We start from the raw sequence: 14,200 nt of genomic DNA, 5'->3' as shown, positions 1-14,200 counted from the left end.
GCCCTCTATCACAGAGGTCTTTAAGGATAACGAGTGGGAGAGCCTGGACACACCTTTAACTCTCGATGACTAATGCCCTTGATTCATTTGCGAAGAGTAAAACTTTCAGAAGCGGTGGCTTACCGGATGAATTGTATTCGGCTCTATGGGACAGGATTGGTCTAGACCTGTTGGTGGGAGTCGAGAGTATGCTTCTATCCGGTAGCATGTCAGAATCCATGAGGAAAGCATCATTACCTCATCTGTAAGGGAAGAGGGAAAGGGAAGAAATTAGAATTGGCGACCCGTTTCCTTGTTGAATGATAAAATTAAATCCAGGGTCATTTCCAGTCTGGAGTCGGTGATCCACCCTGACCAAACCTGTGCTGTACCCAGGAGGAAGATCTCGGATAGCCTCGCGCTACTCAGGGATATGTTCGCCTATGTACAGGACAGGAGGGTGGACTCTTGCTTCATCAGGCTGGACCAGATGCCTTTGGAATATTGCACCCGTACATGATGGATGTTCTCTCCAAAATGGGATTTGGGGAGGACATCTGCAATTGGATCCAACTGCTCGACACAAACATCAGTAGCGTGGTTTCAATCAATGGGTGGGAATCAGAAAGCTTGGCCAACTTCACCCTAATCCTGATGGCCACCTTTGTGTGTGGCTGCATCAAGCTGTGCGTGGATCCTTGGTACCTGAACACCAAGTACTGACGTTCCACCAGTCCCTAGTGTTGCGAAGGATCGGTCTGGCCATGCTACCACGGAACTTCCAAGTAGTTGAACCGTACAGTACCACTTGTCTCTCGTGGAAAAGTTATGCAGAGAAACACCTTTGAGCACAAGTCCATCAGGCAGTGGTCTGCATGTAACGTCACAGAGGCCCTTTGAGATAAGGAGATGGTGGATCCTGTTGGACGGTTCCCTGAGCAGACTGTCAAGATCATTTGGCAGAATTCCTCATCAAAAGAATTTTCAACAAGCACCTAGGCCTGGCTTGGCAGGTGGTGAGAAAGGCCCTCCACTTCAGATCCTTCCTGCATGCCCGGAGTCTCACCCCATCTGCACGCTGCCCTCGAGGTGACTGTGATGGGGAGAGACTGTTGTCCACTTCTTTGTGGAATGTGCCTTTGCAAAGAAGGTCTGGAGAGGAATGAGGTTTTTTTTGTCGAGGTTCATCCCTCGTTACGTTGATTATCTCAGTTTAATTACCTGTGCCGAGCAGACAACATTTTGCATTTATATGGCGCCTTTACCATGGTAAATCATCGCAAGGTGCTTCACATGAGCTATTACCAACAAACATTTGCACCTAACCGCGTAGGGAAATATTGGAATAGGCAAGCAGAAACTTTGTCAGAGAGATGGGTCTTAAAGGAGGAAAGAGAGGCGGAGAAGTTTGAATTTTGGATTAGAGTTGGATTGGATTTGATTTACTGTCACGTGTACTGAGGTACAGTGAAAAGCATTGTTCTGTCTGCAGCCCAGACAGATCATTCCATACATGAAAAAAAAACATTGGGCATATATAATGTCATGTGATAGTACCTTTAAGTGACATCACTGTTTTCTTAAAGGTACATTGCTTAAACATCCATGTCTTAAAGGTACTCTCACATGACAATAAATACACAATGTAAACACATAGACAGAATTAAGTTTTAAAAGGTTAGTCCGGTTATGAGCTTTGACAAAGGGTCATCTGGACTCGAAACGTTAGCTCTTTTCTCCCCCTGAAGATGCTGCCAGACCTGCTGAGATTTTCCAGCATTTTCTCTTTGGATTAAGTTTTAAAAGGTTGGTACGTTTCTGAGAGATGTAGGAAGAGGACCTATGTGAGAGCTGGTAGAGAGTCACCACGCTCCGGTGCCACCTTGCATGCCATTCCAGAGCTTAGAGACCAGGAAGCAAAAGGCATGGCCACCAATGGAATCCACACGACACACAAGAGGTTAGGATTGCAAGAACACAGAAAACCCGGAGCTTGCAAACCTGTAGGAGTTCGGGAGAGGCAAGTCCTGGGAGGGATTTGAACAACAACAAAACGCTGCAGACGTGAGAAATGTGAAATAGAAACAGGAAACGCCAAAAAACAATACTTAACCTCTGCGGGGAGTGAACTCAGTTAACATTTCAGGTTGGCGACCCTTTGTCAGAAAGGTCAACTCTGTTCACTTCAGATGCTGCCTGACTATAGGAATCTTGTAATTTATGGGATCTTAACTTGCAGAACTACGCCAAGTTGGGGGAAACTTAGTTGATGAATCAAAGTCCTGGCGCAATACGACAAGTTGTAAGATTTGTAATATTTCTGGACTATGCCAAGTTGTTCGATTCCTTGTATTATTCGACTGTGTAAAGTTGAAGGAATTTATATAGTTTCCACTATTTGGTTCCCAGTAGCACTTTGCAAATACTGGGACTCAGCAGAAATTTGCAGTTTAAACTTCTCAGGTGCCAAAAAGAATAGTTTTATTTGTAGTCGCTTGATTACAATTTGAAAGTCATTTAAAAGGCAATTCGTAGACAATTCGAAGCTTTCAGAGAATTACAGACATTATCGTTCTTTGCTTAGGCAGACAGCTCGAAAGTAACTTTTAAAAGGTCAAAGTCTGGCAATGAAACATGAAAAGAGAGAGAGAGAGCTAATCTTCAGCTAAACTCAAACTCAAAGTCAAAAGTACACTCCATCACTGACACAGACCGACAGAACCCCCAAAAGACATCTCTAAAAACAAAAACCTTAACAGACAGACTAAGAGAATTAAAGACAGCAATTAAGGACAGACAACACCAACTAACAGAAAGACAACACAACACAAAGACACTACAGAAAGACACACTGACAGAATCAAAGACAGAAATTAAGGACAGACAACACACAAGACAACACCCCAAAGACAACACCCCAAAGACAACACACACTAGAATGGCGGGCGGAAACTTTTCAGTTATACACTTTCATATCTGTCTTAAGTCATCTAATCACACCCCAATATAATCCTAATTGGTTTGGGTTAGACTCAAACACATTTGATTTGATGGCAAGCCGTCCATCTTCAATGTGCAACATCAGCTTTTTAATGTTTCATGTCTACATGTTATGGAATGTGATAGTCTGCTAATCTTTACCAGCAATAGACTGGTTGTAAGCTGGCTTGGCTAATGTAACAATTGAGACTTCATATCGAGAAAGATTGAGTGAAATATATATGATTCAATGCTCTTACAAACTGCATTGGACTCCTGCCACCTCGTTGCCATGGAACTCAGTCCTTGTCCTTGACAATTAGCACAAGCAGTGTCAAATTGTCTTGCAACTGTGCTGTTATAATCTATAATGGAAATTTATGCTGTTTAAATGGGTATTTAAAACTGGGGCTCAATATTTATGCTTAAACAGCTATCTTTTACCTATACTAGTTGTATTCGAAACACCTGGCTTCTACACTGACCCACTGAGTTATTCCAGCATTTTCTGAGAGAAATGAACAGATGCATGAGAGTTTTGAATTTGCTTTTCAATAAAGCCTGAAAATGGTTCTTATTCTCTTCAGGCTGCAGGTGTGATCCTGAATTCACAGACGGATGTGATGGAACAACGGGTCTATGTCTCTGCAAACCTCAATTCAGTGGTCAACACTGTGATAGATGTTCCCATGGATATTACAACTTCCCTCAGTGCCTTTGTACGTATTATAGCTTTATCCAAGTGTCTTTAAGGGTTCATCTTGTTCACAGACATGGCTAAATACTCTTCTCCTCAGTCCTAGCAACTGGCAACGTGCGCTATCTAATATTTTGTCTATCCCAGTTGGAGAAGTTGACACCGATAATCCAGAGATGCGGATCTGGGGTGGGATTCTCCGAACCCCCCCCCCCCCGCCTGGTCGGAGAATCGCCGGCGGCGGGATTCACGCCGAATTCTCCGGCACCGGATATTCGGCGGGGGCGGGAATTGCGCCGCGCCAGTCGGTGGGCCCCCCCGGCAATTCTCCGGCTCGCGATGGGCCGAAGTCCCGCTGCTGGAATGCCTGTCCCGCCGGCGGGAATTAAATCACCTCTCTTCCCGGCGGGACTAGGCGCCGTGGGCGGGCACTGGGGTCCTGGGGGGGGGGGGGGGGGGGCGGGGTGATCTGGCCCCGGGGGGTGCCCCCACAGTGGCCTGTGCCGTGGCGGCACTCTTTTCCCTCCGCCTCGGCCACAGTCTTCACCATGGCCGACGCAAAGAGACACCCCCCTACGCATGCGCGGGGATGACGTCAGCAGCTGCTGACGCTCCCGCGCATGTGCGGACTTCCGCCGACCAGCGGAGTCCTTTCGGCCCCAGCTGGCGTGGCGCCAAAGGCCTTTCCCGCCGGTCGACGGGCGACAACCACTCCGGCCCGGGACTAGCCCTTCAAAATGAGGGCTTGACCCCTAAAGGTGTGGAGAAATCCGCACCTTTGGGGCGGCCCGACGCCGGAGTGGTTCCCACCACTCCATCCCGCCGGGACCCCCCGCCCCGCCGGGTAGGGGAGAATCCCGGCCAAGATCTCTGATTTAAGTATGTTGTGCACGCTTACATTTTCAACATTGAAATTCACTCAGGCCACGAACCTCGTACTAATGTGGCAATCTCAGTTGTCCTCCAAGTCTTGATCCCATCAGCTAGGCACCTTTTGGATGGTCTTCAATCGGCATTGACTATAGTTAAGTCGGAAAATACAAATTTAATACACATATTCATACTATTTGCAGATTGGCACAGAAAGACACAGAATGCTGACTCTTCCTAATCAATCCATGTTTTTCCATGTGACTACTAATTCTATCCCGAATAATTGTTTCTAGAAGCTTCCCCACCACTGATGTTAAACTGCCTGCTCTGTAATTACTGGGGTTATCCTTACAATCTTCCTTGAACAAGGGCGTAACATTTGCAATTCTCCAGTCCTCTGGCACCTCCCCTGAGTTTAGAGAAGACGGGAAGATTACGGCCAGAGTCCCTGCAATTTCCACTCTCACTTCCTTCAATATCCTTGATGTGGAGATGCCATTGGAATATCCAAGATATCCTTGGAAGCATCTCAACTGTTCCCGGTGCCTTGTCAACTTTTGATATCCACTCTTTTTGTTCCTGAGCTCGAGCCAAATTGATTCTGTCTTGAACCCTCCGGGACATCCTCTTTCTCCAGCACTGCAATGCCCTCCTTAACCAATACCGTCACCCTTCCCCCTTCCCTAACCAATACCGTCACCCTTCCCCCTTCCCTAACCAATACCGTCACCCCTCCCCCTTCCCTAACCAATACCATCACCCCTCCCCCTTCCCTAAACAATACCCTCATCCCTCCCCCTTCTCTAACCAATACCCTCCCCCCTCCCCCTTCCCTAACCAATACCGTCACCCCTCCCCTTCCCTAACCAATACCCTCACCCCACCCCTACTCTAACCAATACCACCCCTCCCCCTTCACTAACCAAACAACCACCCCTCCCCTTCCCTAACCAATACCACCCCTCCCTCTTCCCTAACCAATACCGTCACCCCTCCCCTTCCCTAACCAATACCACCCATCTCCCCCTTCCCTAACCAATACCACTCCTACCCTTCCCTAACCAATACCACCCCTCCGCCTTCCCTAACCAATAACACCCCTCCCCCTTCCCTAATCAATACCGTCGCCCCTCCCCTTCCTTAACCAATACCACCCCCCTTCCCTAACCAATGCTGTCACCCCTCCCCCTTTCTAAACCAATACCACCCCTCCCCCTTCCCTAACCAATACCATCCCTCCCTCTTCCCTAACCAATACCGTCACCCCTCCCCCTTCCCTAACCAATACCACCCCTCTCCCTTCCCTAACCAATACTGTCACCCCTCCCCCTTTCTAAACCAATACCACCCCTTCCCAAACCAATACCACCCCTTCCACTTCCCTAACCAATACCACCCCTCCCCTTCCCTAACCAATACCACCCCCCCTTCCCGAACCAATACCGTCACCCCTCCCCCTTCCCTAACCAATACCATCACCCCCTCTTCCCTAACCAATACCACCCCTCCCCCTTCCCTAATCAATACCACCCCCCCCTTCCCGAACCAATACCGTCACCCCTTCCCCTTCCCTAACCAATACCGTCACCCCCTCTTCCCTAACCAATACCGCCCCTCCTTCTTCCCTAACCAATACCGTCACCCCTCCCCCTTCCCTAACCAATACCGTCACCCCTCCCCTTCCCTAACCAATACCACCCCTCCCCCTTCCCTAACCAATACCACCCCCCTTTCCCTAACCAATACCACCCCTCCCCCTTCCCTAACCAATACCATCCCTCCCCCTTCCCTAACCATTACCATCACCCTTCCCCCTTCCTTAACCAATACCACCCCTCTCCCTTCCCTAACCAATACTGTCACCCTTCCCCCTTCCTTAACCAATACCATCCCTCTACCTTCCGTAACCAATACCGTAACCCCTCCCCCTTCTTTAACCAATACCATCACCCCTCCCCTTCCTTAACCAATACCGTCATCCCCCTTCCCTAACCAATACCGTCATCCCTCCCCTTCCCTAACCAATACCGTCATCCCTCCCATTCCCTAACAAATACCGTCACCCCTCCCCTTCCCTAACCAATACCATCACCCCTCCCCTTCCCTAACCAATACCGTCACCTCTCACTCTTCCCTAACCAATACCGTCACCCCTCCCCCTTCCCAAACCAATACCGTCACCCCTCCCCTTCCCTAACCAATACCGTCACCCCTCCCTCTTCCCTAACCAATACCATCACCCCTCCCCTTTCCTAACCAATGCCACCCTTCCCCTTCCCTATCCAATACCACCCCTCCCCCTTCACTAACTAATACCGTCACCCCTCCCCCTTCCTTAACCAATACCACACCTCTCCCTTCCCTAACGAATACCACCCCTCCCCTTCCCTAACCAATACCACCCCTTCCCCTTCCCTAACCAACACCACCCCTCCCCCTTCCCTAATCAATACTGTCACCCCTCCCCGTTCCTTAACCAATACCACCCCTCCCCCTTCCCTAACCAATACCACCCCTCCCCTTCCCTAACCAATACCACTCCTCCCCCTTCCCTAACCAATAAAGTCACCCCTCCCTGTTCCTTAACCAATACCACCCCTCCCCCTTCCCTCACCAATACCACCCCTTCCCCTTCCCTAACCAATACCACCCCTCCCCCTTCCCTAACCAATACCACCCCCCCTTCCCTAACCAATACCGTCACCCCTCCCTTCCCTAACCAATACCGTCACCCCTCCCTCTTCCCTAACCAATACCGTCACCCCTCCCTTTCCTAACCAATACCACCACCCCCTTCCCTAACCAATACCGTCACCCCTCCCCTTTCATAACCAATACCACCCCTCCCCTTCCCTATCCAATACCACCCATCCCCCTTCCCTAACCCATGCCGTCACCCCTCCCCCTTCCTTAACCAATACCACCCCTCCCCCTTCCCTAGCCAATATCACCCCCCTCACCCTTCAGCTCCAAAATATCACGGCAGGCATTCCTCAAGATAGTGTCCCAATCCTGACCACCTTCATCCACTTCATCAATGACTTCCCTCCATCGTAAGGTCAGAAGTGAGGATGTTTGCTGATGATTACACAATCGTTCAGCACCATTTGAGACTCCTCAGATACTGAAGCAGTCCGTGTCCAAATGCAACAAGGCCTGGACAATATCCAGGCTTGGGCTGACAAGTGGCAAGTAACATTTGTGCCACACAAGTGCCTGTCAATGACCATCTCCAACAGGGGAGAATATAACCAATACCCCTTGACATTCAATGGCAGTACCATTGTTGAATCCCCCATTATCAACATCCTTGGGGTTACCATTGACCAGAAACTGAACTGGACTCGCCATAGAAATACTGTGACTGCATGTACAGATCAGAGGCTGGGAATGCTGCGGAGAGTAACTTACCTCCTGAGTCCCCAAAACCTGTCCACCATCTACAAGTCACAAGTCAGGAGTGTGATGGAATACTCTCCACTTGCCTGGATGAGCGCAGCTCCAACAAGTCTCAAGAAGCTCAACACCATCCAGGACAAATCAACCCTCTTCATTGGCACCCCATCCACACACATTCAGTCCCAACACCACCAACACACAAGATGCACTGCAGGAACTCCCCAAGGCTCCTTATTGTGCACCTACCAAACCCACGACCTCGACCATCTCGAAGGACAGGAGCAAAAGATACATGTGAACACCACAGTTCCCCTCCAAGCCACTCACCACCCTGACTTTGAAATATATTGTCATTTCTTCATTGCCGCTGGGTCAAAGTTCTGGAAATTCCTTGCTGCCGTACTTACATCACATGGAATGCAGCAGTTCAAAAGGCAACTCGCCATACTTTCCCCAGACAATTATCATAGATTATCACAGAATTTACAGTGCAGAAGGAGGCCATTCGGCCCATCGAGTCTGCACCGGCTCTTGGATGGAGCACCCTACCCAAGGTCAACACCTCCACCCTAAATTAGAGTTGGGCAATAAATGCTGGCCTAGTGAGCAGCACACATCCCATAAACCAATATTTTAAAAATAGTCTCCTCTGGTGTACGATTCTGATGGGCTTTTGAAAGAGATGGTCTACGGAGCTTTAGCCCGGCGTGTGGGGATTCAGGTGTACAGGTGCATAGATGTATGTCATGAACAAGTACAGAAAACAATCAGAAATTCTAATGGATTGCTGACCTTTGTATTTCGAGGAATAGAGGACAAGTGGGTAGAGGTCACGGCGGCACAGTGGTTAGCACTGCTATCTCAGAGCACCAGGGACCCGTGTTCAATTCCAGCCTCGCGTGACTGTCTGTGTGGAGTTTGTGAATTCACCCCGTGACTGTGTGGGTGATATACCTTCAATTCACCGAGAGGCAGAGAGAGCGAGTGAACATTAGGCTTTATTAATCATGAACTTGCCTCGCCAGAGTCGGTTGTACAGATGAATGCCGCCCACAGGCGGCCGGTCTGTATATGGCCCCGGTGAGGGCGGATCCAGAGGGCGGCCCATCGACCGGCGCGGCCCGATTCCCGCCCCCGCCGAATATCCGGTGCCGGAGAATTCGGAAACCAGCGGGGGCGGGATTCACGCCAGCCCCCGGCGATTCTCTGACCCGGCAGGGGGTCGGAGAATCCCACCCCGCATCTTAAGGATACATTGCCATGGGCATCTTTCAGAATGTACTTCAGCACATATCAACAAATTCACAGCAAGGAGGAATAAGGGATCAAAGTTGGAAATAAAAATTAATTCCTTCCATGGCATGATAACCCTTAATATGTATAAGAGATCTTTAATTTTCACGTGGTGAGGATTTGTGTTTTTAACAGTGAGCGTGTTTTCTTCCAGCTTTTCCTGTTTACTCCACCCCTCGTCCGGTAACTGTTGTCCCATCGTCTGGAGATTTCCAAAGTAAGTATTTTGAATTTTATGATTCTCTGATCAATTTCTGCCAACTCCTTTCAGTGATAAATTACTTCTAAGAAAGATATTGTGGCTTAATCTTTGCTTCAGGAGTGGGACACAGAAGCCAGGGTTGCTACGTTAATTCCTTTGTGGGATGTGGGTGTCGCTGGGCTGGGTCAGCATTTGTCGCTCATCCTTAATTGCCCTTGAACCGAATGACTCGCTTGGCCATTTCAGAGGGAAAGCGCTGTACATGGAGCCACATTTAGGCCAGACCAGTTAAGGATGACAGATTTCCTCTCGAAAGGCCATTGGTGAACCAGATGGGTTTTTCCAACAATTGATGATAGTTTCCATTACTGAGACTATCTTTATATTCCAGATTTATTTTCGAATTCAAACTGCGCCTGCAGTTTTGGTAGGATTTGAACCCATGTACCCAGAGAACAAAGAACAAAGAAATGTACAGCACAGGAACAGGCCCTTCGGCCCTCCAAGCCCGTGCCGGCCATGCTGCCCGACTAAACTACAATCTTCTACACTTCCTGGATCCGTATCCCTCTATTCCCACCCTATTCATGTATTTGTCAAGATGCCCCTTAAATGTCACTATCGTCCCTGCTTCCACCACCTCCTCCGGTAGCTAATTCCAGGCACCCACTACCCTCTGTGTAAAAAACTTGCCTCGTACATCTACTCTAAACATTGCCCCTCTCACCTTAAACCTATGCCCCCTAGTAATTGACCCCTCTACCCCGGGGAAAAGCCTCTGACTATCCACTCTGTCTATGCCCCTCATAATTTTGTAGACCACTATCAGGTCGCCCCTCAACCTCCTTCGTTCCAGTGAGAACAAACCGAGTTTATTCAACCGCTCCTCATAGCTAATGCCCTCCATACCAGGCAACATTCTGGTAAATCTCTTCTGCACCCTCTCTAAAGCCTCCACATCCTTCTGGTAGTGTGGCGACCAGAATTGAACACTATACTCCAAGTGTGGCCTAACTAAGGTTCTATACAGCTGCAACATGACTTGCCAATTCTTATACTCAATGCCCCGGCCAATGAAGGCAAGCATGCCGTATGCCTTCTTGACTACCTTCTCCACCTGTGTTGCCCCTTTCGGTGACCTGTGGACCTGTACTCCTAGATCTCTTTGACTTTCAATACTCTTGAGGGTTCTACCATTCACTGTATATTCCCTACCTGCATTAGACCTTCCAAAATGCATAACCTCACATTTGTCTGGATTAAACTCCATCTGCCATCTCTCCGTCCAAGTCTCCAAACAATCTAAATCCTGCTGTATCCTCTGACAGTCCTCATCGCTATCCGCAATTACACCAACCTTTGTGTCGTCTGCAAACTTACTAATCAGACCAGTTACATTTTCCTCCAAATCATTTATATATACTACAAACAGCAAAGGTCCCAGCACTGATCCCTGTGGAACACCACTGGTCACAGCCCTCCAATTAGAAAAGCATCCTTCCATTGCTACTCTCTGCCTTCTATGACCTAATCAGTTCTGTACCAGCTCACCCCTGATCCCGTGTGTCTTCACCTTTTGTACTAGTCTACCATGAGGGACCTTGTCAAAGGCCTTACTGAAGTCCATATAGACAACATCCACTGCCCTACCTGCATCAATCATCTTTGTGACCTCCTCGAAAAACTCTATCAAGTTAGTGAGACACGACCTCCCCTTCACAAAACCATGCTGCCTCTCACTAATACGTCCATTTGCTTCCAAATGGGAGTCGATCCTGTCTCGAAGAATTCTCTCCAGTAATTTCCCTACCACTGACGTAAGGCTCACCGGCCTGTAGTTCCCTGGATTATCCTTGCTACCCTTCTTAAACAGAGGAACAACATTGGCTATTCTCCAGTCCTCCGGGACATCACCTGAAGACAGTGAGGATCCAAAGATTTCTGTCAAGGCCTCGGCATTAGCTTGTCTTCTGGGTTACTATTCCCGTAACATTACCAATATCCCCCCCGTCTTGCCATTTTAAATTCCAGCTCCCAAATCTGCCCCTGGGAGGAAAAGGTAACACATTGGAGGCTTCACTGCGATGCTTCCTTAGTTACCATGGAGACAGGTTCCCTGTCCGAATGAGTGGCGGGTGGGCTTTTGTAGCTGGAGGACAAATCAGACGCCTTCCAGCTTCGGAGGCACACCTGGCTGAAGGTAAGGTTAGAGGTTGCTCTTGAAGCAACTTTCTTTTCACACTTTAGAAAAGCAACCGGGCCACCACTGTGGCAGGGGTCATTGGTAGGGGCGAGGGAGATGGCGGTGGACGGAAGGAAAGGGGGAGAGCCCTGCTGCAGGACAGCCGTTGTCTGTCCCACAACCCAGGTACACAGGGAAGGCTTGCAGACCAACCTGGAATTCTGGCACCCTGGCCTGCTACGAGGTGCCTGTTCGGTTTTGATATGTAACCAGTCTCATTGACACCTCAGGCTCTCTGTGGCCATGTGACCAGGTCATGAATTTCCTCTCTGGAGGCAGACAATTTAAGATTAGTTCAATAAATCCTCTCGAAGAAACACACACTAATGAAGACTGCTATCGTTCTATTTGCAACACTGCCTGTCTCCAGGGAGTTAACCTGCTGCAATCCGCCTTCTTCATCCCTGGTTGATAACACTCGTAACAAACAGGGGAGGCGGTGACGCAGTGGTATTGTCGCTGGACGAGTAATCCAGAGACCCAAGACAATAATCTGGGGACCCAGGTTCAAATCTCACCACGGCAGGTGGTGGGGTTAAAACTCAATAAATATATCTGGAATTAAAAGCCTAATGAGTGTCGTGTTGGGTGTTCCTATACACGAACGAGCCAACACGGTTGTAGATGGTACAACTCTGTTTTATTGTTCTGTACAATAATAACTAATAACTGCTGGCTGAGGTTCGTGCTTCACCAGCTAACCACCTACCCTTTCACTATCTTGCTGAGGCACTCAGCACATGGTCTATGCATTTGGAAGGTCTAATGCAGGTAGGGAATATACAGTGAATGGTAGAACCCTCAAGAGCATTGAAAGTCAAAGAGATCTAGGAGTACAGGTCCACAGGTCACTGAAAGGGGCAACACAGGTGGAGAAGGTAGTCAAGAAGGCATACGGCATGCTTGCCTTCATTGGCCCGGGCATTGAGTATAAGAATTGGCAAGTCATGTTGCAGCTGTATAGAACCTTAGTTAGGCCACACTTGGAGTATAGTGTTCAATTCTGGTCGCCACACTACCAGAAGGATGTGGAGGCTTTAGAGAGGGTGCAGAAGAGATTTACCAGAATGTTGCCTGGTATGGAGGGCATTAGCTATGAGGAGCGATTGAATAAACTTGGTTTGTTCTCACTGGAACGAAGGAGGTTGAGGGGAGACCTGATAGAGGTATACAAAATTATGAGGGGCATAGACAGAGTGGATAGTCAGAGGCTTTTCCCCAGGGTAGAGGGGTCAATTACTAGGGGGCATAGGTTTAAGGTGAGAGGGGCAAGGTTCAGAGTAGATGTACGAGGCAAGTTTTTTACGCAGAGGGTAGTGGGTGCCTGGAACTCACTACCGGAGGAGGTAGTGGAAACAGGGACGATAGGGACATTTAAGGGGCATCTTGACAAATATATGAATAGGATGGGAATAGAAGGATACGGACCCAGGAAGTGTAGAAGATTGTAGTTTAGTCGGGCAGCATGGTCGGCACGGGCTTGGAGGGCCGAAGGGCCTGTTCCTGTGCTGTACATTTCTTTGTTCTTTGTTCTTTGTTATGTCTGAGTGGCGCGCTGTGAGCTCTGTGCTCTGAGCTATCTCCTGGTAGAATGAGCAGGAACTGTGGTGTTCCCTGTTTTATAGTGCGTGTGCTCTCACTGGTGATTGGCTGCGATGTTGTGTGTGTGTTGGTTGGTCCAACTACCTGTCCATCAGTGTGTGTGTGATTGCACCATGATATGTTAATGTGGATATCATGACATCCCCCCTTTCACAAGGATATGTGCCGACATGGTAATGAATATTGGTGTGTACTGAGTGCATCTGAGTATGTGTGTGCAATATTTACAACATGTACATGGGGCTAAACTATATACAGAGGAAGGTGTCAGGTGCAACAGAGCAACGAGGTTGTACCACGAACAAAACAAATGCAAACAGCAAACGACGAGAGAGAACATCTGGAACGACAAGAAAGAAACACGTTAACAGTCTGTAAAACAATTCAGTGAGTCCAATGTGCAAACAGGCTCATCCGTCCAGTCTATCAGGTGGGCGACGAATTTGGGTTGACCACCTCAAGGGTGGGTCAGGATCCATCGGCTGAGGAATGGGCCTGGCCACGGGCGCGAGAGGAATAGGCAGAGTGGCAGGAAGCTCAACAAATTCGACATCATGGACAACAGGAGGGCGTGGCACCGGTGCATGATCTCGTAGCGAGCGCGGAAGCAGCCGAAGGGCCCGCCGATTACGCCGGCGAATGGAGCCATCAGGCATGCGAAGCAAGAACGAGCGGGGAGCCACGCGGCGGAGAACCTCGGCGGTTGACGACCAGCCACCCTCCCGTAGGTGTATGCGGACGTTGTCTCCAGGCGCCAGGGCTGGAAGATCAGTTGCCCAAGCGTCATGTACCACCTTCTGCTGAGCACGCTGTTGCATCCTTCACAGTACTGGAGCATGGTCGGGTTCAGGAACATGAATGGATGGCACAGTGGTCCTGAGGGTGCGACCCATCAACAGCTGGGCTGGCGAGAGGCCCGTGGACAGTGGGGCCG

At 49.1% G+C, this 14,200-nt stretch overlaps 1 protein-coding gene across 3 annotated transcripts in view; it reads left to right on the top strand.

The window, feature by feature from the left end:
* lama3 (laminin, alpha 3) overlaps positions 1-14,200 on the top strand; it is an 858,151-nt gene that overhangs the window by 460,148 nt on the left and 383,803 nt on the right. For all 3 annotated transcript variants that reach the window (XM_072468523.1, XM_072468524.1, XM_072468522.1), the window contains exons 10-11: positions 3,546-3,677; positions 9,375-9,437. In XM_072468523.1, coding sequence (XP_072324624.1) covers positions 3,546-3,677; positions 9,375-9,437 — 195 coding nt within the window. The remainder of the gene's footprint in view (positions 1-3,545; positions 3,678-9,374; positions 9,438-14,200) is intronic.

Source organism: Scyliorhinus torazame, chromosome 11 (assembly GCF_047496885.1).
Source record: "Scyliorhinus torazame isolate Kashiwa2021f chromosome 11, sScyTor2.1, whole genome shotgun sequence".
NCBI lineage: Eukaryota > Metazoa > Chordata > Chondrichthyes > Carcharhiniformes > Scyliorhinidae > Scyliorhinus > Scyliorhinus torazame.
The sequence above is the reverse complement of the archived record's forward strand: the minus strand, read 5'-3'. Positions and strand labels throughout refer to the sequence as shown.